General features: G+C 38.5%; 1 protein-coding gene across 3 annotated transcripts in view; it reads left to right on the top strand.

The window, feature by feature from the left end:
* Positions 1–25705, top strand: part of TOGARAM1 (TOG array regulator of axonemal microtubules 1) — a 34378-nt gene that overhangs the window by 6407 nt on the left and 2266 nt on the right. Inside the window, exons 2-20 of one of the 3 annotated variants that reach the window (XM_065686647.1) lie at positions 2738–2894; positions 4047–4181; positions 6177–6365; positions 7496–7755; positions 9365–9597; positions 11377–11477; positions 11834–11989; positions 14064–14162; positions 14600–14766; positions 15936–16107; positions 16449–16583; positions 17015–17156; positions 17808–17913; positions 18266–18501; positions 21425–21583; positions 22601–22727; positions 23018–23118; positions 23849–24038; positions 24972–25191. In XM_065686647.1, coding sequence (XP_065542719.1) covers positions 2738–2894; positions 4047–4181; positions 6177–6365; positions 7496–7755; positions 9365–9597; positions 11377–11477; positions 11834–11989; positions 14064–14162; positions 14600–14766; positions 15936–16107; positions 16449–16583; positions 17015–17156; positions 17808–17913; positions 18266–18501; positions 21425–21583; positions 22601–22727; positions 23018–23118; positions 23849–24038; positions 24972–25191 — 3085 coding nt within the window. The remainder of the gene's footprint in view (positions 1–2737; positions 2895–4046; positions 4182–6176; positions 6366–7495; positions 7756–9364; positions 9598–11376; positions 11478–11833; positions 11990–14063; positions 14163–14599; positions 14767–15935; positions 16108–16448; positions 16584–17014; positions 17157–17807; positions 17914–18265; positions 18502–21424; positions 21584–22600; positions 22728–23017; positions 23119–23848; positions 24039–24971; positions 25192–25705) is intronic. The other 2 variants (XM_065686649.1, XM_065686648.1) reach the window with 2 other exon arrangements.

A 25705-nucleotide genomic window follows, 5' to 3' on the forward strand; every position in this document is an offset into this window, starting at 1 on the left:
ACTTGTTACGGGGATGACTTTAATGCTCTCTGCTGAGCTTGGAGCCTGCGAAATGCAGTGTGTAGCAGTAAACTGGGACATGCATTTTTGTAAGCAAAGACAACATTTTTGCCATTTTTGTTAACCACAGAACCCCTCCCAGGAACAGGGAAGTGTTTCATTCAAGAGCCTGTGTCCACGTAGCTGTATACCTTGGCACTCGGCACACTGAGCAGCTATCCCTTTGGGAGTTGGTTGGGTTTTTAAAGCACTAAATGGGAATACAGGCACGTTGCTGCTTCACTGATTTATTTACTACTGATACATACCATATCCAAGTTTTGGGGTTTTTTGTTTTTACAGGGGGCCAGTCTTAGAGGGAGGAGAATTAGAAATATATAGTTTAAAAGTTTGAATTGTGAAATTTATTTTTCCAAGAGGAGTCTCGTCTGAACAGTGTGGAGATTTCTCTTGGCTGTATGTGTATCTTGCTAACATGTTGTGAATCTTTTCCGCTTGGAAGGGACTTAGAGGTTTTGTTGAAGTTCTTAGGTTTTTGTCTATATTCCATAACCGTAAACAATTCTATTTTTAAGATACTGTGTAACAAAGTAAATGTTACAATTATTTAAATACAGTTAGTGTTTGTTCCGAATCATGCTACTCATCTCCTGAGTGTGCTGCTTCAAGTTCTAGTCTGTGCTTTATTTTGTGACGCTTTTCTGAAACACTGTTACAGTATTAAATTAAATTAAATCCCATCATGATATTAAATTAGAACATGTAGCTGCTGTTTATTCGACCCTATCATTTAACTTTCAAGACTCTGTAATCTGTTAAATGGCCATGAGATTTATCGCAATGCATGGAACATTTAGCAGACCTCAGGGCTGGCTGGACCCTGTATGTGTGGAGTTCGCCACTGACTGGTTCCTCCTTGTGTTGTCAAACACAACTTGCATTGTGTGGGCAGGGCTGAGAATTGAGAGATAATTGAATTGCAGATTAATGGAGAACTGCACTTTCATATTGCAAGAGTTTTGGGGAAGTTCTCAGATTGTGAATCCATCTTTACTGTGAACAGACATCTTCAGTGAAATGAAAAAAACCACCATATTTTTATAAATGAATGTATTGTGTATGTGCTAGACTACAAATTCTCTACTCACACAACCAGTATATTGAGGAAAGGAGTTTTTTAGACTTCAGATGATGCTGTTCTTTTCAATACTGCATAAATATTTCCATTTCTGTTCAGTCTTCTCTTTTGGCCTCTGCGTGGAGCCTTGTCTGTAAAAGGGGAGACCAGAGTTAACATAGCCTGGAAATGATTTAAATTACTGATTTTTAATAATTAAATCAGAAAGCGATAAACCTTTATTTAAAACATTAACTTTTCTTTGCTAAGTTTTTATATTACTCAGACTTCACCTATAACAGGTTCTTATTATAAGGTACTGATATTACCAGATACAGCTTTTAGACTAAATCTGAGTCATGCTCTTTTCATGCCTCAAATAGCTGCTATTTAAATGCTTACATAGCTAATGTACATAATTCAGAATGTTCATGTTTAATTTTTAAAAGTGACAGCTAGTGCAATTCTCTACCAGTTTTTGTTGGATTTTTTTTCCCCTCTGTGTGAGTAGTGTGAAACTGTATTACAGTAAGACATAGAAACCAACTATAAAATGCTTAAAATACATGAACTATTGCATAGCTGGGAAAACTTTCATCCAAATATTTTGCATTTAAAAATCAACTGCCTTTTATAAACAAAAGAAGTCTTGGCAGTTTGCATTGAAGAACCATGGTGCTCAGTGCTAAATATTAAGGTTTTAAAAAATTCCAACATGTCTCTTTTATGTGAAAGATCTGAATTTTTGAACTGCTGACCTGGCCACACTGCAGCAAACCTAATGCTTGGTTTCATGGCAGTGAAAGGCTTCACATCGTATGTTACCAATCTTGCAATAAAGGGTTGGTCAAGACTATTTAATGCTGGAAAATAGAATTAGGTTATTTTTTAAACTCAAGTAGTGCTTTGGGTTTAGGCAGTTGCCCGCCTCAAGGTGGCTGTGAGAGGATGAGGTGGAAGGCACGCAGCCATGTCCCAGTCCTGATCAGTGCCCAGGGCAATGGGGACAGCTCTCCTCTCCTCCACGCTCTCATGCCATCCCTGCAGCCAGCATCCCAGGGCGCAACAGAACAAGGCTGCTAGAGCATGTGCCTGCGCCCAAGTGGTTTCTGTCCATGGGCCATCATTTCAGTGCATTTTGCGGTTCCTGTCCACCTGCATTGCAGCGCACAGGCAATAAATGCACAGAAGGCTTGGGACAGCTGCAGCTGGGAGCTTCTGCTCTGGCCCAGTGGCACCATTCTTGATGTCTGCTTTGGTTTTCTCTAGAAACCTTTTTGGCTTTTTGCTCTCTTGTTCATTGTGCTTTCTCTGCAAATATATACATGCATCCTGCTGGCTTCTGTGGGTGACAGATAAGGCTCATGTGCACACTCTCTTGCTTTTCATTGTCTAAGTTATAGGGAAGAAACCCCTTTATTTTCCATCAGCTTTGTCTCCCTACACGTATTGACAGCGGTTTGTGTAGCTTTGTTGTAAAGAGAGACTGGTCTGGGCTGTGGTGGGGTCTCAATAACAAAGTTATGTGGGTCAATCTGCTGCTCATACAGAAAAGGTTTCTCCATTCATTTCACACACATGAATGCTTTTTTTTTTTTATTATTTTCCTTTTTCCTACAGTTCCCTACATCCAGTGATTTACTTCATTTTCCAGAGTTAAGGCCCTCTCAAGGAGTACCAGTCAGTGATGAGTTACATTTTAGTAGAAAAAGAACTTCAGGGAATTTCATTCAGAATAGCATAGATTTTAACTCGGAACATTCTTCTGTCTGTGCTGGTAAGTATTAACACAGAAATGTGTTCGATCTGCCATTTGCAAAACAGATTTAGAAGAAACTGAGTATAAATTTGTAGCTTCATGAGCATGATTTATCATTTGTTTATTATTCAGTTTGTTATTTATTTTCATTTACTACGAAGAGATGAGTACCAGGCACAGGGCTATGCCTCCAGATGAAGCAAGCAGCAGTTGTCTCATCTGTGCTCCTGGAGAAGTGTATGCCATCTCAAAAGTTAGAATGTTCTCTTCCAGTCCTGCTGTACACCCACAGATTTCCACTAGTTTAGATAGATCCAAAAGTGTTTGTAGATCCGAGTTTTTGCAGATGGCAAGTACAAAAAGAAATAGTGTGGTTAGGGGAACAAAAAGCCTTCCTTGGTTTTTGCCTCCCTAACTACAAAAGGCCTGAGCTTGCTGCAGCGTTTGCAAAATTAGGAAAAAGTAGTACCGTGTAGGTCAGCAACAGAGTAACGCAGCCAACGTTCTCTCACACTGTAAAATACAATATGAATTGCAGATAAAGACGTAAATTAAAAGGAGACCCAGAATTTTTAGACTGGGCTCTAAAGATTGTTTTAAAGGAAAATATCATGGTTTTAAAAAACAGGTCTGTAGAAGATTGTCAGTATAGTGTTCCACTTCATTTACACTAGAAGCATGGGCTCAGTGATTTGTATTTTAATGGCCAAAAGGCATGTGAAAGAACTGGGCAAGACCGGGCCTGACTTACTCTCTTCACTTGGCAGGAGGTTGTATTCTCAGTTTTTTCTGAGAGGCACGGACATGTGTGGCATGCCAAGTTTGCTCACTGTTATGCTGTGAGTGAAGTCTAAAGAAACTCTTTGTGTTTTGGAGTTTTAAGGTGTTGTCTTAAGGGGGGGCATTGTTCAGGATTTTTCTTTTGACCCCTGCAATTCTCAGTTGGAAAAGTGTCCTGGAAGAACGGCCAGCCATTTTTCCAGTTTGTGCTTATGAACAGTATTATGAGGCTGCTTAGAAGCTCTTGAATTAAGTAGTTTTAAAATAGTTGTATTTTACACTGGAAGTTAGACAAAGAGTCTTCATGCATTATTAAATATTATTGACAATTTTTTGTTGAGTACCCTATATTAAGTATTTATCTAGTTACTTGTGTTTTTCTTTTGAAAGGTCCTGTGGGCTCTCATCAGCTGCAAATATCAGGGAAATGTGGAACACTTGGATACACACAGACACGTGGAAAGAGTGGTAGTGTAGAATCTGATCTACAGTTTTTAGGATTAAGTAACTGTCAGCAAGACAAAGGTATATGGGTTCTAACTGTATCATAAGTCAGTGCATGTTACTTTGGAAAAGTCTCTATTTCTATGCTGCCTTAAGGAAAAAAACCAACCTATTGCTAAAATGTTGTTCCATCCCTATTCAGACAGATTGTGCCTTCCTCCCATGTAGTGATTTTCATTTGTTGTTTTAATTTGCAACTCACACGTCTGGTATCTGCCTATGTCAGGGTGCTGTACAGAAAGTGGCACTGTAACAGAATTGGAACTTTTTTTGAAGAGTTGATTTTTAGAGTTATGTTACTGTTATAGGTCAGTTCAGTCCCAACTGTTTAACAGCAGGAGACCGGGCTGAGCCTTGCCATGGTTAATGTACCCCCTTTGGTCCCCTCTGGGGTGTGGGAGCAGGCAGGGTGTCTCAGCAGAAGCTTGTGCACGATGAGGCACAGGGTACTCCTTTCTGCTGAGCACAGCAGGTATGGGAAAATGAGCTTGGTGTGCTGCAGGGACACTGCGTTGGTGCATGCAAAGCTTTTAATTCTTTTAATTCATGGTCATCTTTCTATAGTTTTCACTAGACACATAACCAGGGTGCTGCTGTGTTAGGTGGGTTTTGCTGCTAGCTACAAAAGTGAGACTAGGGAATTGAGACTGCTCTAGTGGAAGGCGTCCCTGCATATGTCACGGGGCTGAAACTAGGTGAGCTTTAAGGTCCCTTCCAATCTAAACCACACTGTGATTCTATGAGTCTATGAATAGATGGTAATGATACCAAATCTATGGACAAAGATACTTTGAGCGGTCCAGATGTGTCGTACAAGGGGTAGAGCTGACAGCCTTGGTGGAAGATGTGTAGGAACTTCATTTGCTGCTAGCCACTGGTGGGCTCTAGACGCTGTGTTTTTCGCTGCTGGTGGGAATAAAGGAGAAATTTCTTCCTTGTGTTTTGCCTCTCTAACTGTAGTTAATGTTCTCTTCTCTTAGCCTTGGTCTTCAGAAGGCTGTCAGGTACTTTGCCCACACTCGCTGATTTATTTCTCTGCGAACAGTTTTTGTGCCAGATATTACTGTTAACTGAGCCTTTCTTCAGTAGCACAGCCCACACCTGACTTGGCTTAGTCTTGCTGCCTCAGGATACCTGGAGAGCACTGGGATGCTGTAGCTTTGGAAAGCAGCAGGAGACAGAGACGTTGTAGCGATCTGATTTCTAAAGAGATTTTTTTGTGTGTGTGCTGTAACTAAAAGCACAATTGAATGTTTTGCTTTGGAGTGACACAGATGACTAACAGGCTCTCTGAGTGCGACTCACATTGTCACATGTTCTCACTCCCAGGCTATGCTTTTCCATTCTTCTGGTTGTGCCAGTGGAATTGTTTGCAGGGCTGTTCTCTCAAAAAGACTGCTAAGGTGTCCCAGCATACGATGATCCTTCCAGAGGCCATCAGGAACTTTGTTAAAACTTGTCCTCATTTTCACTTGCATGGTTAAATGCTTAAGTGCGTGTGGGGGAACATGTGTCTGCTTTTTATGGGAAGCAATTAAAATGGTATAGTTCCACATCTACACTTATCTTTCTATTGTTGATCTACTGGTTTTTGGAAAAAAAATATATTTTTTTAAGGAAGTAGAATTTATAATATTTGTGCTTTATTTGTACTCTTGTATCACTGAGTTTTGAGAGTGATGGTTGCAAATTTTATGCGATGCAGCCTTGGGATATGGAGCAGCAAGCAACAAAACTGTTCAATCCTCTTGCATAATTTGTTTTTAAAAATCCAGTTCTTTAAAACATGACTGGGAAACAGCATAGTCGTAAACTCATTTGATCAAATGCAAAAAAAAGGAAATTGATGTTTTGGGGGACAATGCAATTTGCAAAATAAAGTTAGCTGATTTGTTTGTTTGTGTGGGTAGAATGCTGACCTTCAGTTTTTGACTGTGAAAATGGTGTGTTCTTTTATTACAAGAGCTGTCAAAGAGGCTAATTACCACAAATACAATTTTCTTCTTCTTTGCTCAGGTGGTACCAGCCTAAATTTTTCCAGCAAGACCCAGAGAAGTTTTTGCAATCAAGCAGAGAATACGATGCCCTTCCAAGGTCCTAATGCAAGCCAGGGCACCTTCACTCTGCCAACTTGCCCTCTGTCATCACCTAGGAACAGCCCAAAGCATATGTCCTCCCCAGTTGGCTCTTCAAGGAAGCCACAAGGTAATACCATGAGCTTCTCAATTCCTGGCTTCTTAAAAGCTTTGAAGGACTGCCTAAACCTAGCTCACAGAAATAGCTTCTCAGTCAAAAGTCAGGAGACAATAAAGGTAGGAAGGTTGGCAATATAACGGAAACACATCTCAGCTTTGCATTTTGAGTGACCTCAAGTGGTCAGAAAACCGACAGTGGCAGGTAAATGGGGAATTATTAAATGCCCCAATTGCAATTAAAAACATAAGAGCTTTATAGGTTCATTAGTCTAGCCACATCACTGGAGGCTTCTCATAAAAAGTGAACTCTTCAAGCCTTGTCATAAAGCATAATATGCTACAGCTCTATTTTTTTACTGTAATCAGGGAAAAGTTTTTCTTCAAACTGAGATAAAAACAAACCCCAAAATCTAATGCTTTTCAAGAAACCCAATATAGAAATACCTGTTACTTCTAATATTCTAATACCTGTGCAAGAATATTACTCATTGCATTTGGCCTTCTTGCCTCTTTATTTGCATTTGGAAGTGTAAATATGGAATTCTCCACACTCAGAAGAGCTCTTTAAAACCTGCTTACAAACAACTATGTCTCTAATAAGTAGAATCTGTGCTGATTTCATCACAATTTATACCGACAGCTAGTGGTAGAGACTGCTGTTTATGGTCTGACTTACTGTCTTTGAAGACCTCGTGTAGATTTTGGTTAACCTGAAATAGTTTTAAGTTGATTTAATTACAGTTGCTTTACCAATTTAGCTGGTTTCTTTCAAATACTTACTAAAGGGAATCTAATATTAGATTAAAAATAGCTTGTGTGCTCATCACTTGCTGATTTTGTGTATGTTGTCCATATGCATTTCATTTGGGGTTATTTTTCCTGTTTCTTTGGAGTAACTTTATTGTCATTACAGCAGCTTATAGGACAATTTGTCACTACTTTTTAAAGGTACCAAACAAGATGTTGTTGAAATGTATTTATAATAGTAAGTTAAATTCTCTATGCTTTTTTTAACGCTCATCTCATTGTAAAGGGCGTTTTCTGGTGTAATATAGAAATGACACATCAAGTTTATTCTGGTGTGTGCTGTAATCCTGCCCACCCCTACGAAGGACTGACATCTGCTTGTGTATCCTCCAGGGGAGAATTTGCAGGAGAAACATGCTCCTCTGCAGTTGAAACCCACCCTGGTGAGGCAACCAGCCCCCTGCAGGGGCCTGAATGGGACAAAACCCATCCCTCCCATTCCCCGCCTGCTGCCAGATAAGATTGAATTAAATGTGACAAAGTGGAGAAATGAAGACTGCAAGGACATGAGGCTGAATAAAGCAGATGGGAAGCTTGCAGCAGCTGATCTTTCAGAGTTAAATGTGGATGGTGAGGAAGTGGACCGGGAAGAGGTTAGTTTAAATATACAGCATATAAATTGTGGAGGGTTTTTTTTCCAATCAAGAGCCAGAAAATAATGTTTCTGACTTAAGTTTTGTGACACTGTCATCAGTAAGCAGATTTTCGTGAGATACCATGGGGTGTCTGATAGATGCTAAATAAAGCAATAAAAACTTATGTGGAAGCACACTTCCCATGTTCCAGACATCTTAATTTCCCTTGCTTTTCTCAGAGTTGAAGTAGTAATGTTTTCAGTTACTGTAGTACCAGAGCAAAACTGTGGGCCTTTATACAGCTTCTGTTCTCACTTGTGACTTCAGGGACCCCAATGTAAGAAGGACATGGACCTGTTGGAACAAGTCCAGATGAGGCCACGAAGATGGTCTCCACAAAGCTAGAGCACCTCTGCTATAGAGACAGGCTGAGAGAGCTGGAGTTCTTTAGCCTGGAGAAGAGAAACATCTGGGGAGACCTTAGAGCAGCTCCCAGTGCCTAAAGTGGCCAGCAAGAAAGTTGACAGGGGCCTGTAGGGACAGGACAAGATTTAGATTAGATATGAGGAAGAAGTGCTTTCCTGTGAGGGTGGTGAGGCACTGGCACAGGGTGCCCAGAGAAGCTGTGGCTTGCCCGATCCCTGGCAGTGTTCAAGGCCAGGTTGGACAGGGCTTGGAGCAACCTGGTCTAGTGGAAGGTGTCCCTGCCCATGGCAGGGAGGGTGGAACTGCATGAGCTTTAAGGTCCTTTCCAACCTAAACCATTCTGTGATCCTGTAACTATTTCCAGGGATGGTGGGGAGGTGGAGCTGTATCCCCAGCATCCACATCAGTACACATCTAAACTATTACAGGATCAATTACAGGAGAAGCATAGGTATCACCATGGCTGGATTTTGCTATGGTCTTCCCCACATGGTCCCATGCCACACATCCTTAATTTCTGTCACAGTTCATAGATTGCCTGAATCTCAGGTCCTGTCTTTAGCCCCTGTACATCTGAGAGCATTTGCAGTAGGTTTTAATGTCTTTGCGTTACTGCCTTTATCTTCCATACTTCAGTCACTACTGAAAGTAACTTGAGTTGGTAAACAGAGAGGGGAAGAATTATTTTTATATCAAATATATTCAGCAAAAAGAGTGTAGAATATGCAGTAACATGAATCTCTAGTGATTATAGATTTTCCTGCTTATTTGAGTGGGAGCTTTGCTTGCTAGGCACCATTTTCAGGATTGGCTTCTGTGTATTTTGCAACTTGTGCGAAAAGCCTGAGGTTCCAGTTGCCTGTACTTGCAGCTATTAATGGCTTCCTTTAGTCTATTAAAGAAAGATAAGAGTTGATGTATTTCTTCAGGAATCTCTTCCTGTGTTTTGCAGAATGAAGCTAGGATACAGTGTCATTGTGCATTTACTTGCAGGATAATTATTCTTGTGAAGTAAAACAATGAAAGAGATCGTTATAATATTGCATTGTAAATGGTTGGCCACATTGCCCAACAGGGGCATGTGCACTCCTGTGAACTGAACTGAACACTCAGAAACATACTTTCTTCTGTTTGCAGAAGCTTTTTTTTTTTTCTCTGTGCACTGAATAAACCCTGTCATTTTGTTTTCAATCCTGTTTAGATGAAGAATTCATTAAGATCTGTACGAAACAGTGCAGCTAAGAAAAGGGCAGAGCTAAGCAGCAACATTTCAGGTCTTGAAAGTCCTGATTCTGCCCTTAAACTTGATCTATCTGTGGGTTCCCCCTCCCACACATCCTGCCCGAGTGTGGATGCCTACAGCGAAAGCGGTGTTTACAGCCAGGAGTCTCTAACTTCACCCATGTCCACAGTTCCCCACAGAAGGAGAATAATGTGAGTTGAACTTGTGTGTTAACTCTGAAATTCTAACACGTAGTCTCTGCTGGTGTTAGTTAAATACTAAAGGGAGTGAAACCCGTAATATATTTGTATATAAGATTGCTTTGCTTAATAGCTTGATTTTTATAGGTGAGTTATTTTCCTATCTGAAAATAAGCTGCTGTACACGGCAGTTGCTTAATTATGTTATTCTAGTTTGTGCTCACTTTTAATTTGCAAGAGTTTCCTGGTGCAGCCATAGTAACACAGTGCAGTGAAGTGCTGCCAGCAGTAGTGAATATTTTATTAAGACTTTAGTCTGCCTTAGAAGGTATGTGAACCATAGCCTAAACAAATGAGTAAGAAGGAGAATGAGTTAAAAGGAAGGATGTAGTTTGCTTATTATAACCTGGAAATTGAAGAAGGAATGGTTTGGGGTTTTTTATGATAAGAGGAAGACAATGTAGATGTGTTTCTTATTACTGCAAATCATGAACTGTTTCCATTTTATTCCTAACAGACTATTGTTAATTTAAAATGCCTTCACAGACCTCTTCTAAAAAGAAATTGTATGATGACACATCCTCCTCTGACTTTAAAGAACAATGACCCAGTTGGTTATGAGCAGTATAAACTATTTTCTAATGAAATAAAAAAGGTTTTGAAGAATTTTGCAGATTTTGCAGTACCGAATCTCCTTTTCTACTCTTGGAGCCCATGATAAAGCTGCTTGTAGCTCTGCTCTGAAGATATTTTTCTTTTTTGGTGTACTAAGTGCATCTTTTTATTGCTGGCATACAACTGTATTGACAAAATAGGAAGGAAGAGAAGGACCATGCAAACAAAAGGGTTTTAAGACAAAGAGACTGGAAGGATTCAGAAACAGAAGGTTTGCACAGTTGTGTGACCTCAGAACTAATTTATATGTATTACTACATATATGTAGTAATATGCATTACTGCTGAATCATGGTTTTAAGAATAATCTTTAAAGTAATATATTAAAATGCTAGAATACCTAAAAAGCCAAGAGTATAAGCTTCTGTATAATGTTCTTCTAGGCAGGGTTTTGGCTAAGGACATACTCTAACCAACATGCCTTTTCCATTATTCAGTGATACACAAACTGAAAGTTTTACAGGATTCACAGACAGGAATTCTGAACTAACAAGGAAAAGAGGGGACATCTGGCAGTAAGACTGAATTTGTAAAAGTAACAAAATATATTCCAGAAGACAAAATCTGGCAACAATGATGTAGGCTTTTTTTGTGCATTTACTGTTAGAAAGATCAGTTTATCTATTGGTAAGCTGCCATGAGAAATGGGAGCTTGGCACTAGTATTAGTGATGTTTATGGAGCGTGAGCTTTCCTCAGGATCTTAAAAGCAAGCCTTCTAGTTGTGTATTTCAGTCCTAGCAGAGAGTGGAAGAGCTGCTGTTTCCATGTGACTATTATGTAGTTAGGCACAGTATTTAACAATGCAGGGCTTTTCCAGTCAGCTTTAACATTCAATCACATCATTTTAAACAAGAAATAGCAAGATTGTTTGGTAAATAACAGCATTTTTCTGGTGAATGTCTGCTAGACACTGCTCATCAAATAATCTCTACTGAGTTAATTTTCTTTTTCTACTCAAGTGAACATTTGTGGAAGCATACTGGAAATATTTGTCCATAAATTACATTGGGGAGGAGAAACTGAAATCTGTTGGGTTTGCTACATAGCGTTATTTATCTGAACTCTGACTAGCATGTGGACTTGTAGCTATAAAGATTTGCTTTGTATTTTAACAGGTCAGACAATTTTCTGCTACTTGGCAGAAAATCACAGACTGCAAGAACATTTTCTGCAAGAAACAGAGACCCTAATGTGGCAGAACATAACACAAGCACAGGTATAGCACTGTCCCTTTCAATATATACCTTGCTTCACTGATGTGAAGTAACTTGCTTCCTTCTGCAGAGAAGACTTGGGTGTGTTGGTCAATGAGAAACTTAACATGAGCCAGCATTGTATGCTCGCAGCCCAGAAACCCAACCGTATCCTGGGCTGCATCAAAAGGAGCGTGACCAGCAGGTCGAAAGGAGGTGATCATTGTCCCTCTGCTCTGCTCTCATGAGACCTCACTTGGAGTATTGTGTGTAGTTCTGGTGTCCTCAACATAAAAAGGACATAGAACTGTTGGAACAAGTCCAGGGGAGGGCCACAAGGATGATCAATTTTTTTTAGTATTTGATTTCTTTCTTTTAGCACGGCCAGTATTTGGTGATAACGTTAGCACAGTTGGCCAGCATTTGAACTGTGGCAACATGTGTGGAGATTATGAGGACAAGAAGCAAGAATTGTCACGTACTACTTTTCAAAGTCAAAATATGGAACACCAAAGAAATTATAAGCATTCAAAAGGTTTGTGAGTTTGCCATATTGCTGTTCATTTGAGCTCTCATGTCAAAAACTGAGGTTATATCTTGTCTTTTGTAAACCAGGTTGTACAGAAAATACATTTCAAGTGTGGTTTCCTCATTTCCAGTCTTTATGCTGCCAAGTTGGGTTTTTTCCTGACATTAACTGAAATTAGACTGCCAATTAAAATTATAAGTCAAGTGATAATACATGGCATGAAAAAAGGGAACAAGTTATATATCTCAGTCTGAATAAATTAACAGCTGTAAAAATAAGTTTGGTTTTAAATTACTCTGTTCATTGGTAAAATTAAGGAACTTAAGCTACTACACTAAACATTTCATTTTTAACTATGTCATTTTAATGCATCCTAGGAGCTACTGTCCCCTATCTAAGTTAGTTTAAGGAGCACACAGTTTCACTGTCTCTTGTTCACAGCTCCCTAAAAGTGTTGAAAATAGATATCACGTAATTATGTTTTAGTGACAAATAGAAAATTAAATAAACATTGAATAATGAAGATCTTTGTCCCAGTAAGACTTTGTTTTCTCCATATCTTGTTTCAACATTAAACATGGGCAGTTTTGTCTGTTTTGTAGGAATGGTGGAGCTGAGCAATGGAAGTAAACCTTATAATCAGATCTGTAAATCCTAAACAGAGAAAATCAGAACACCACCACCTGCTTATCCTGTGATGCCCGTAAAATGCTGTGAAATTGAAGTTTTTAAGTTCTGGGGCTTGAAGCTGAGGTTAGGACAGAAGGTTCTGATCTGGGTGTAGTTTCCGAAGGAGATCCAGCATTGTATGTCAGTTATGGTCTAAGACAGAATTGCTCATGAAGCTTCAAGTTTATATTCAAGAAAATCCCAAAAGACCAATTCTGACCTTTCTTGGATTTTAAATCTTGGAACATTCAGACACCTCTGATCAGGTTTGTGGGAGGACAAAGTAACACGTTCAAGAGAAACCCTTCTTGACTTATCTTTCTTCTCATAAAGCATAGAAAAGAGCTCCAAAATTAAAACTATGGAATCAGATAATTTGTAAAGTAAAGAGCTATCTGCCAGACTCTTACCTGTGATTATTTTTGTCAAACTAAAGCCTGAGATGAGAGCGTAAAGCGTAACAGAGTTGTCAAGAGTCCCAAGTTGTTGAGATGCTGCAGCTTGCCTGGTAAAGGGCATTTTGCAGCAGCAGCAGATGTAGATGGGGCGCTCCCAGTTTACCAGAATACTTCTCAGCTGAGATGGTTCAGTAGTCCCCTGACTTCATTTCTGCACCTTCTGGTAGAAAGTAAGTAATCAGGCTCTGCTAAATCATCTTTTCTGTTGAGAAATTTCAGATGAACCAGATTAAATAGCAAAAGGCTATTTAATAATAAAATAGCAATAATAAATTAATAAAATAGCAAAAGGCTATTTCCAAGGCCAGGTTGGATGAAGCCTTGTGTGGGATGGTTTAGTGTGAGGTGTCCCTGCCTATGGCAGAGGGGTTGGAACTAGATGATCTTGAGGTCCTTTCCAACCCCAACTATTCTATGATTCTAAAAGTAAATTGTGCCCTTCTTTTGTCACAAACTATAATTTTTACTTGCAACTAGTGCAGCCAATATAGAAGTACATAATATATGTCATCCACTTCGGTGGGCGATTTGAAGGACTGCTGATTTAGGTGGGAAAAAGCATTAAGTGCTGCTTGGGAGAAAATATTTTAGCAAATTCTATTATGATTCAATTGTGCTGAATCATGTAAGAAACAGTGCTATCCTTCCAGTAAGTGAGTTAGGAACTTCTGGTTGTTTGTTTTGGGTTTTTTTCAGTGGAATAAGTTGGCTTAAAAATCCTCTTGCAAACATTGGTTTTCTTTATGATCTTTTAGCAGCAATTTTGTTTGATATATGCTTTCCATGGTTTTGGGGATATAAATATTTAATAATTCCTCTTCAGTAACTTGCAAAGACACTGATTCATTAAAGTGATAACTTCAGATGTCAGTGTATAACATTTTAGAAGAATAAAACATGTACCAAAGCATAAACTACATTATTTATATTATGTGATTTATTTTTTTTTTAAGGTCTTGAGGAGGCAGCATCTAGTTTTCCACAGACAAACAATCTAGATTTCATCTCACAAAGTGTCCCGTCTCAAGATGGAGTCGTAATTGTTGGTAAAGGTATTACATAACCAAAATTATCTCCTACATCTCATAATGTTATTAAAATGAGGGAAGATGTACCTTTATAGAGTGGGAAAAGGAAAAATAGATTCTGTACATTTTAGATTGCAAACAATCTCCAGTTTAAATGGAAATATAAAGAATTACACTTCAAAGTTTTGCAGTTACTGGATATGCTGTACTATTCCAACAACAAAGAATAGCAGCAAGTTATGAAGATTAGGTCTTGGTTCCAGTCTGGTGTACCCTCATGTACATACATCCACTCTACTCGGTAGAATAAAGTAAGTGTAGTTACGGGTGGAGATTGGCACTAATAGTATAATAGCAGTGATTTATTTTCTTGACTTGCTTTTGGTTTTCTTTAGGCTTTACTAAGTTCTGCTGAATAAAATGGTTATTTTGGTGAGGGCACAACATGATATGCCTTTCAGGTGTTTCTGAAAATCCTCCTGCACAAGTGTATGGACAGTCTCTAGCATGTATAGCTAATGGAGATGACCAGGCTTTGAATGAGACAAGTGAGCAGTCATCAGGTACCTGTGGGAGAAGCATGCAGCAGAACAGAGCTTCTCATTTCTACATTGAAAATGAAGAAGAAGTAAGAATTTCAGAACTTTCTTATTGTCTTGCTTCCTGGTTTTATGTGTATGAATACAGCTCAACACAGTTTTGTAGTCTCTATGTTGTGGTAAACAAGAGTTTGATTAAAATAGCCTATAGCCAGCAAGCTGCTTCTCCCTGCTTTTTCTTTTTGGTTCCACTTGGATATAACAGCAAATTGCTGTACCAGAAGCTTCCCACCTAACTTGGATGTCTCTGGGAGAAGGGCTGCAGGAGATAATGAAGCTGGAAAATGTCCTCTTTGACTCCCACAGCACATGGAAATGTGGAAGAAGGAATTGGCTGGTTTTGATCGTCTTTTTTTTTTTTTTTTTTCAATGGATGCATTAATCTGGCTCCATTCATAAGTTTTTTTTAAAAAACAATGTCTGAATATCTGTCCCATAATACGGCTTCCTGAGGAGTGGCACTGCTTTATGAAATGCTGTTTACATCTGTTATAAAGTGGAACAGGTTTTATCTGAATGAAGTGTGATGCAAATTTCAGAACATTTGAAATTTAAATCGCAAGTCTTTCTGAAAGCATTTAAAATAATATTTTAAGATGACTAAAAAGTTAATGGTAAACAGCGTCTTAGTTTTCTGGTTTCCACTGAAGATATGAATACTTGGAGGGATCAAATTTGACAGAGTAAATGGAGGAATATGTTAAATGTTACTAAGTTTTCATCAGGAGCCGCAAAAGTCTTAAACATATAAAAAAGCAGGGTCAGATCACACTGTTAAAAGACCACTGTTAAAAAAAGCACCGAACAACCCTGTGTGTTAGCCCAGCCTGTGTATTTGTTAGCTAAAACTCCAGGAAACTACACAGTGCTGCCAAGGAATAGAAGACCTTTTCTCATAGACCTTACTTCTCTAACTACTCAGAAATTCTAGAGTAAGTGATTATTTCCCTTAAATGTTTAACCCTGGAATATTGCTTCTTTTGGCCTGTAGGACCATTTATTGTGCAAAAAGCATGTATTCAGCGCTTTTGGGGCTTGGATTTAATATATGTGTGAATAATTTCCTTTTGCTCTGTAGAACAATGGTGAAAATAATAATTTTCCATGCTTACCTTAGAAAGTATAAAGAACTGGGTAAGTTACTGAGTCATTTGTGCATTATATTGCATACTATAATGGGTGAATTAATTTTTTGCAGAATAGAGTTACCTTGTCAAAATCTACCCATGATAAGATGAAGCGGAATAGAAGAAAAGAAAAAGAATGCAATCATAAAGAATATCAGGATGTCACAGACCTCGGGGGAAAGGATCAAAAACCTTGGGAAAACCTTGAACCGAATGGACCAGAGATTATAATGACAGCAGAAAGTGAGAATTAGTGTTTGTCTTTAATAATACACTTTTCAATGCTGCTGAAATGGACATGAAAATTCTGTGCTAACCACAAAAAAAATCGTGACTGTTTAGTGTGAATAGAGTATTATTAGAATTAATTTTACACTGTAGTTTACTCTTTAGTCATTTGTGGTCAGCCTTATAAAGCAAATGGTGGAGAATAAAGTGCTTATGGGAAATATTTGAAAGACTAGTTAAGAAAAAATTCAGAAGACATATTCGGACTGGAAATACTTGTGGCTTTTTTTGTTTTGTTTGTTTGTTTCTTCTGGTTAGTTGTTGTTGTAGTTCAGACATTTCCTACTATTTTCTAGAGTTAAATCTCTGTGGGGATACATTTCTTGATGATGTTAATCTATCCTTGTCATTAGAAAATGTGGCCTTGAATCCTTCATTAAAAATAACATCCAGCTTCAAGAACACAAAACGTCCAGCCTTGCTACAGTCTGGTAAGCTGTTTAAGTTAACTAAATGCTATTAAAATATTTGGATGTGTGGAGTGGGGCAGTTCCAAAATACACTTGGGTTTATTATGAGTTATTTGTACAACAGACAGTCCTGAGGTGCTCTAGAAGCTTAGTAATTTTGGGGTGGTGGTGAAGGAGATTTGAATTCATGAACATGTGCATTTAGTTTTGCACTAAACAATCCACTGTTTTTGGGTTTGTGACTCTTTAAAGTGGTGACTGTTTGAAAAAAAATTAATTCATGTGAATGAACTAGCGAGTGATCAAGGTTGTAACTGGGAAAGCTGTCCTTTTGAAAACCTGTTCCCTTAGTAGCAGCAGTCTATATCTCAAACTTTTTATATTTTCTTCCTTGGAATGAATTAGTTTTTTCAGATTATGCTAATTATTTCTTATGCTTCATGACTTCGTAGATGAAGTTTCTCTTAGGGCACAAGGATACTATAAAGACAAGAGCCAAGTCACAGGATTAATGGACACATCAGAACTGTGGCCCTTTTCAAAACCGGAAACAGCACTGACAGAAGCCTTGACACTTCTAGCTGGTGATGACTGGTAGGTGTAAACATCTGTCTGCAACCTGGATGTAATGTAGAAGGCATTTATTTTGATAACGTTAAAACAAACAAACAAAAAACCCAAAATAAAACAGCAAAAAGGACATAACATAAAAAGTAGTGAGAAAGATTGCAAGTCATACATGAGAAAAAAAGAAAAAAAATGTTTTTTTCAGTCTAAACCTAGATTAAACTGTGACTGTTGTAAATTGAGGCTTGATAGATAAGCTTTCAGAGGCTTTTGGACCTGTGTAAGTTTAAGCATTGATCTGGAGAGGGCCCCCATCAATATCTTCCTGTCACATATAAGGCTTCAGTGGGCTTTGACTGGTGAAATGGGGCTACAATGCTGCTACCTTTTTAACTCAGGGAAGGAAAGTAATGCCTTAATTGCCACCAGTGCAAGCTGTGAACAGAACTGTAGGAAAGAACTGAGAGACTGGTATACTAAAATACCTCTGCTACTGCATCGAAAGAAAGACTCACGTTGAAAGAATTTTGTACATTATATGCCATTGCTTAATTTTACAATCTAATTTGTTTGCCATTCGTTTCTTGGAATTCTAGGGTTTAATATTTTTATAAAAATTTGCAAATTGAATTACTTAATTGCATTTGAATTAATTTTTTTGTTTGTTTTTTTACATAGGGAGAAGAAAATGGAAGGTCTGAACTTCATTAGATGTTTGTCTGCCTACCATGCGACTATTCTGACTGCAAAGCTACATGAAACAAGCATGGCTGTGGCTCAAGAGGTTATACTTTGTTATCAGAGTATTTCACTGACTGTGTGGGTGTATGTATTGTATAGCTCTCAGATAAGCTGAAATCTGGTAAGGATGAGCTTGTGTTCAGCAAAGGAGCTCATACTTAAGATACCAACACTTGAACTGATTTGCTAAAAGACTGAAAATATTTAGATAACAATAATGTTTTTCATGTGTATGTATTTTAATTCTCACACATTGTGTATCAAGTTAGAAATATATTTATCAGTTGCTTTTAATGTTAGTTAAAAATTACAAAGGGAAACATTAGGTTTTATTTATTTTAAAGTATATTTTATAAACATTATTCATTGTTTGTTTGGGTTTTTCCTGTGTGCAGGTCAAGAATTTACGCTCAGGTGTTTCTCGAGCTGCTGTGGTCTGTTTAGGGGATTTGTTCACCTACCTGAAAAAGAGCATGGATCAAGAACTAGATTATACAGTAAAAATCCTTTTGCACAAAGCTGGTGAATCCAACACATTTATAAGGGAAGAGGTAGACAAAGCACTGAAGGCTATGGTTAATAATGTGACTCCAGCACGTGCACTTTGTTCTCTTATAGATGGAGGGCAAAGGTAATTCTTATAGACTTTATATAGAAATAACTTGTGAATAGGTTAAGTTTACCTAATGTAGTCTTTTTTAAAGAAAAAAATAGGCAGAAATTTGAAAATATAGTAAGTCAGCTCTGCAAAACTTCTACCCAGGGCAATATTCGTTGGTGTAGAAGTAAAATGTAGGCCCCCAACCTTCTCTTTCTATACATTATGTTAAAAGCTAGATATTGATTTTTGGAGCTTGCTATATTTTCTTGTAATTTTGCAACACTTAAGTAATTTTATTTGCTTTCAGTGTACTGTTCTTAGGAAACTGCTATTTTGCTTTGCCTAGTAAAGCTCACATAGCATTCTTTTTGCATTTGCTCTGCAAAAAAATGACTGTCTTTTCAGTTTTCAGCACTAATTTTTATTCAGAAAGATGATTTATAACTTACAATTCTCTAGCTACAGCTGTCTTGGTTGATTTCCTGTTCTCTACCCTTAACTGGTTAATAGTCTTCTTGTCTGCATTTTAATTTCCTTTACAGTGGTGATGGCCATTATTTTCTTCAGTACCTGAAACACAACAAGCCCCTGTTTCTGGTTGCATGCTTTGATTTTGACCTCTAGCTTGCCTCAGTCTGTAGTAGAAGTTTACTTCCTTTCTTTCACTTTCCCTGTAAAGTATGTCGTTCTTTTTCTTTTATATCCTCATATATCCACTTAATCAAGCATTCCAGTATGTTAGGTGTATATATATGTACTTGATCTTTTATCTCTCTATCATCACTTAGATGACATTTAATAGGCTACAGTTCTCATCCCTTCCATTAAGTATTTCAGATGCCACATTATGAATCAATCCTTAAGATTTGTAGCTGTGCAGAAAATCTAAGACTTAGCCTTGATTCAAAATGTTTTGTTTCCTATTTTGTTTCTTGGGAAGCTGGTCGTTGTGGGGTATGTTGATTCTGTCTCCTGAAAGCCAGTGGGAACCATACTGCAATTACCTGAACTTCAAACTGAGCAGCCTCAGGACTTAAATTATTTATCAATCATGCCTATATGTAGAGTTGGTTTGGATTTTTTGGTGAATTTAAGAGCAGCAGGCAGTTACTGCACACTGCTTTAGTTCAGAAGCCATATAAAGTGGTCTGTTCATGTACTTTCATCCTGTCTTCAGAAATCCTTGGACAAGCAATACTTATGATCATAATTGGCTGCATCTGATCTCCCCATTTTCAGTGACAGATTCAAATACACTGACCTATCCTTAAGAATTTCTAGACTTATAAGGGTTTGACCTATCCAATTTGTGAACTCGGATATCTAAGGCATCAAAATTATCTGAGCAGTGAGCCCAAATACAGCATTTAAAGAAGGGATTAAATTCTTCACAGCTAAGAAGACTTCAGTCAAAGCGGTGTCTAAATCATGGAGTACAGTATGTTTTTAATGTGTAACACATCAGTGGATGGCCTAACTAGCACTGTGAGTTACAGCTTTTCTAGTATTGGCCTCACGATACTCTGGCTGTATGAGCAACAAAGCCCATGCAGCACAGTCAGAGCTGTTGCCTCTAGAGGCTGTAACAGTGAAAGTGAGAATTACCTTTCAAAGTGGAAATTTGGGAGAAAAATTATGTCTTCAGTATGAGGTGGAAAGGTTCTGTTGGACACAACTACAATTGCACAAAGGATATATTTTCTGAATTGGGCACTTTTTGCTCTAAAGATACTGGACTATTGCTGTAAACTCCTCTATGAACAGGTGCTTGATCCAAGAGCATGAGTCCGAGACTAATCTCAAACTGATTGTATTTCAGAAATTTTAAAATCGTGTTTCTTACCTGTATGAACTTAGTTTAATTCTAAGGTCTTACATGCATGCAAAAAGATTTCTAACTATTCTGTGTGAGCAGCAGGCATTCATGGGGAACGGGGGCTTGTTTGCTTCTGCGGAGTGAGGGCTTTGCACCTCATGGTTCTTGTTTTCCATTTGGTGCATGCAGCAGGAGTTAAGTCTGTTACCGTTTCCCTTCTCCTGAGACATGTGGCTGCTATGTAGACATAGCTGCAAGTACTAAGCATGAACCAAAACTAGTCTTAAGCTAGTCTTAAACTTGGTAGTGCAGCAGCAGCTGAGAGGATGGCTGTGTTAGCAGGGAGCTCAGCATGGGAGCTGCTACACTACTGGTGAGATTTTGCAGCCTGGGGTGTCTTCTGAACTGCCACAATTTGCAGTTGGAATAGACCCAGTTAGTTGTCTTTGTGCAAACTGAAGCTGCTTTGTGTAGTATAATCTAGTGATAGTTTTATACCCAGTAAGGCTGTGGTAATTTGTGGAACCAGAGAAAATGAAATCTTGATGAAATGGGAACACAGTTATTCAGGAAGAACACTGGACATTAATGTCAAACAGAAAAGCTGGGAGCCACTGATGTGGCTTCAAAGTCAATTCTGTGCCTCAGCTCTCCTTCAAACCTCTATTTCCTGATGCACCATACACGTCTCATTGACTGTGCAATGATACTGACCTCAAAGTGGAGTTTTTAATCCAAAGATAAAAATAAAATTGGAAAAGTTTGAATTTGCAGAATTGTGTACCCTGAAATGTGGGATCAGTAGCCATAGCAGAATTTATATGAAAGGTTAGTTTGCTACACAAGTTTGAAACTTAATTCCAGCTTTTCTCTCATTTTCATCAGCATAGGTGTTTGAGATTTTAAGTGAATGAAATTAAATTTAATCAAATGGATTACCCTTTTTAATAAAGTTGTCTGTGTTCCACGTCTCTATATGACCAGAATAAGGATCTGCGTTTCACCAGTATAGTACTTGCAGATTATGCTAAAGATGAAAAAAGAAAGAAAACTTGTATAATCTATTTGGTAGAGCACATAAATATTGCTGTTTGACTCCTGTGAGGAGTTTTTACTAAGCAGCTGTGTTTTCTTTAGCCACCTGAATTCAGCTGTGAGAAGATGCACAGCTCAGCACCTCTCAGACATTGTAGAATGTATGGGCCTGGACCGGATTCTGTCTGGATCCAAAGTTGTCGCTGATCGGCTTTTTCCTGCAATAGTCAGGTTTACACAGGATAGTTCACAACAAACAAGGTTAGTAAGTTTAATAGTTAAGATAAGCACATTCCAGGTGGGTGAATCATAGAGTCACAGGATTGTGGAATGGTTTGGGTTGGAAGGGACCTTAAAGATTATGTAGTTCCACTTCCCTGCCATGGGCAGGGACACTTTCCACTAGACCAGGTTGCTCCAAGCCCCTTCCAACCTGGCCTTGAACACTGCCGGGGATGGGGCAGCCACAGCTTCTCTGAGCAACCTGTGCAGTGCCTCACCACCCTCACAGTGAAGAACTTCTTCCTAACATCTAATCTAAATCCACACTCTTTCCATTTAAAGCTATTCTCCCTTGTTCTACCCCTACATGCCCATGTCAAAAGCCCCTCTCCAGCTTTCTCACCAGTCACTTTAGGTACTAGAAGCTGCTGTAAGGTCTCCCCAGAGCTTTCTCTTCTCCAGGCTGAACAACTCCAGCTCTCTCAGCCTGTCTCCATATGAGAGGTGCTTCAGCCCTCAGAGCATCTTCCTTGGCCTCTTCTGGTCTTGCTCTAACAGGTCCATGCCCTCCTTATGTTGGGGGCCCTAGTGCTGGATGTGGTGTCTCACCAGAGTGGAGCAGAGGGGATGAATCCCTTCTCACGACCTGCTGGCCACGCTGCTGGTGATGCACCCCAGCATATGGTTGGCTTTCTGGGCTGCAAGCATACATAGTACAAGGGACTCAAAGAGCATCCTCTGTTGGGCACAGATGAGATGCAGGACACAGAGGGATTGCTGGCACTGGAATCCATGCTGTCTGATTGATAAGGCTTGACCATCCTATTTAAAGACATCTGAAATGGAAGATTGTTCTCATTAATTTGCTCAGTTGTTGATTAAATAGTGATTCTTGAGCACAGTTTTTTTGTGGGAGAATGAAATCTGTGCCTATATCTATAGATGGCAATCTATCTGTACTTTAGTATTTTGGAATTACACATCTATAATTATTAATAGAGATATAAAGCAAATCCGTGTTTACAGCTGAAGATGTTGTGGTCTGTTGCCCTTCAGGTATTATGGTCGAAAGATGCTCTTCAGTATGATGACTCATCCTGATTTTGATAAAACAATTGAGAAGTATGTGTTGACCAAGGATTTGCCTTATATTAGGGAATCTGTTATCAACCTACGTGAAAAGGTATGTGGACAAGCTCTTGTTTAACAGCTGAGAAATGTAAATGCATACTAGTGGCAGTTAGGGGTAGACAATGAACGTATAGTGAAGGAGGGCAGAGCATTCAGAGAAAGCCAGATAATCAAGTAACTGCAGTATGGCAAGGTGCTGCTTGTTAGCTGCCCTTTTCATGCTTTTACTGCTTGCAGATACACTGAATGAGACTTACTTTGCTGCTTTCTATAGCTTTTTTTTAACTCTAGCAGAGCAGAACTGTACCAGCCATGTTAATTAACAGTTGTACCTCTGTGCAGGGTTTGGGTGGGCTGCCATCAGATACACCCTCAGCAAAAAGAAGACATTCCCATACTAGTACTGTTGGACGTTTGAGAGATACTATCAACATCACTGACAGGTAATCATCTTCACTGTTTTACCTTGCTAGTAACTTACACTCTAGGACAGTAGCCTTACTGCAAGCAGAGAGCACAGAAGCATTCCCAACAGGGCTGTGAAAAGTAAACGTACCTTGAGGAAATGGAAAAACTTGACATGTCCCAGATAAGCTCTTTTAAATGGGGTAATTGGTAATATTAAAATAGCTTTTTGCACTTTGAAGTTAATTTGCCTATTGACTGCCTATGAAATATACACACAGTGGACAAACCACTTGGATTTCATAGTAGGTCCATGTTATCATCAGTTAAAGATATTGCTGTTCAGACTCTATAGAAAAAATATCTCTAGTGGTAGCCACAATGCAGATTATCCATGCACTTTCCTGGACAGCAAGTATTTAGATCCTAACTGGGGATGCTGAAGGTTTCAGATGATACTGTGTTGCTTTTTAGTTGTCTAAATGCAGAGAACAAAGCGTTAAAATTGTTAAGCAGAAAATGAAACAGTCTGGAAATAAACACAATATTTAAAAATGTAAATAAGAACCTTACTTATCATATATTCAGAAAGCACAGTGATAGATTTAAAGGCATAAAACCATAAAAATATATTCTTTTTAACAAGCCCTAACTCCTCTGGTAGAGGATAGCATATTCTTTTACTGAAAACACTGAGATTTTGTGAGGTTAAAACTCCTATTTCAGCTCACTTATGTGTTCACTAAGTAACTTCTTCCTTTCCAACAGAGACACTACAGAAGCCTCTGAAGTCGTAAGAAAAACAGCTCCTCGTAATTTACTAGAAAATGAAGAATATGTTAAAGACATTATAGGTTTATTGAACGCAAAGGACTTCCGTGATCGAATACGTGGCATTAAGCAGCTGTTATTTGATGCAGAGAATAATCAAGGCTTTGTTGTTGCAAACATCGTGAAGGTAACTGTATGAAAATATTTTATTTCAAGGGTCTTTAAAGCTGTTTTCTGATAAAAATCTTTGCTCACTCATTCAATAAGAATGTCTGATTAACAGGAAAATAGTGAGGAATAGGTGAGATATGGTCCAGGGTGAGCTGTGCAAGCTACAAAGGTAGTAAAGGAAGTAAATAGGACGAAGAAGCTGGAAGTTTTCACTTAGAGATAGCACTCTTTATTCCTGGAATACTGCAGGCAAGTTTTCATGCCATGGCTGAGTAAATATCAAAATATTGGAACAGCTTACAGAAACAGCAGCAAGGATTAATCAAGATCTGAAAAACTGAAACACAGCTGCAAATTCTGCCTGCTTGCTTTGCCTAGGAGAATGTGAGGAAAGGTCTTTGTTATGATAAAGCTTACAGTAAGTATCCTTTGTAATAGGAAAGGAGATTCTGTAGGGGAAAAATACTATGATGAGGTCCAAGAGTTGTAAACTAGAGACAGATACAATGAAAGGAAAACCAAGATTGTCTTCTAACAGTACAGCATCTTTGCTGTGGAACTATGGAATACTTCCGTGGAACTTCACAGTATCTTAAATATGAATGGTTTTGGAATCTTTAAAACATACTTTCTACTAAATACAGCTGTGTCTTGCTAAAAATACTTGCGTTCAGAAAATATTAGTTATACTGAAAGTTACAGATGGCTAGTTTGCCTTCTTTACAGGAATTATGCAAATTCAGATGAGTGAGGCACAGTTGAATAACACACAGTATAAGGATACCAAATGTTACTTTACTTGCTCAAAAAAGTATCTCAGGTATTTGCATATGAGAGCCATCTTTTGCTAAGATGGACAATCAAAGTATAACAATAAAGCAGGAAATGTAGTATCTACCTCAAATATGAATTGTTAATTCTGATGAATGCTGTTTGGATGCTTTTTCAGATTTTTGATGCTTTCAAGTGTCGCTTAAATGACTTAAATAGCAAAGTAAATCAGATTGCTTTGGAGACGATGCACCAGATAATTCCATTGCTAAAAGACAATTTATCACCTGTGATCAACATGTTAATTCCCGCCATGGTCGACAACAACCTGAACTCCAGAAACCCAGGGATTTATGCAGCTGCCAAAAAAGTTATTCAGGCTCTGTGTCAACACGTAGGTCAGTAATTTACTCCCTCTTAATTTTAAAGAGTTTTAATTGTATTAAATTCTAAATTTAAAGAATTATTCTTTCCAGGTTTGCACCCAATCATTACATTGTGTAATGAATCACTGGCTTTACTCTCGCACTTTCTACGCCATACAGGTCATCTCAGTATTTTGCTGATCCAATACAGAAATATAGCTTGCTATTTTTTTCTTTTTCCATAGCAGATGGTTTTGGCTGTGAGGGTGAAAGAGCACTGGCACAGGTTGCCCAGGGTGGCTATGGAGTCTCCATCCTTGGAGATATTCAAAAGCTGCCTGGACAGAGTCCTGGGCAACCAGCTGCAGAGGTTCTGCTTGAGCAGGTGGTTAGACCAGATGATCTCCAGAGGTCCTTCACCCACTTCAACCATTTCTTGTGATTCTGTGTTTCATTATCCAGAATATTTTCACACTGCTTAATCTCCAACATGTCAAAGAACTAGATTCTCGCTGATTTGTGTATGCCATGACCATTTTTCTTCCTC

The sequence above is a fragment of the Lathamus discolor genome, chromosome 6 (assembly GCF_037157495.1).
Source record: "Lathamus discolor isolate bLatDis1 chromosome 6, bLatDis1.hap1, whole genome shotgun sequence".
Classification (NCBI taxonomy): domain Eukaryota; kingdom Metazoa; phylum Chordata; class Aves; order Psittaciformes; family Psittacidae; genus Lathamus; species Lathamus discolor.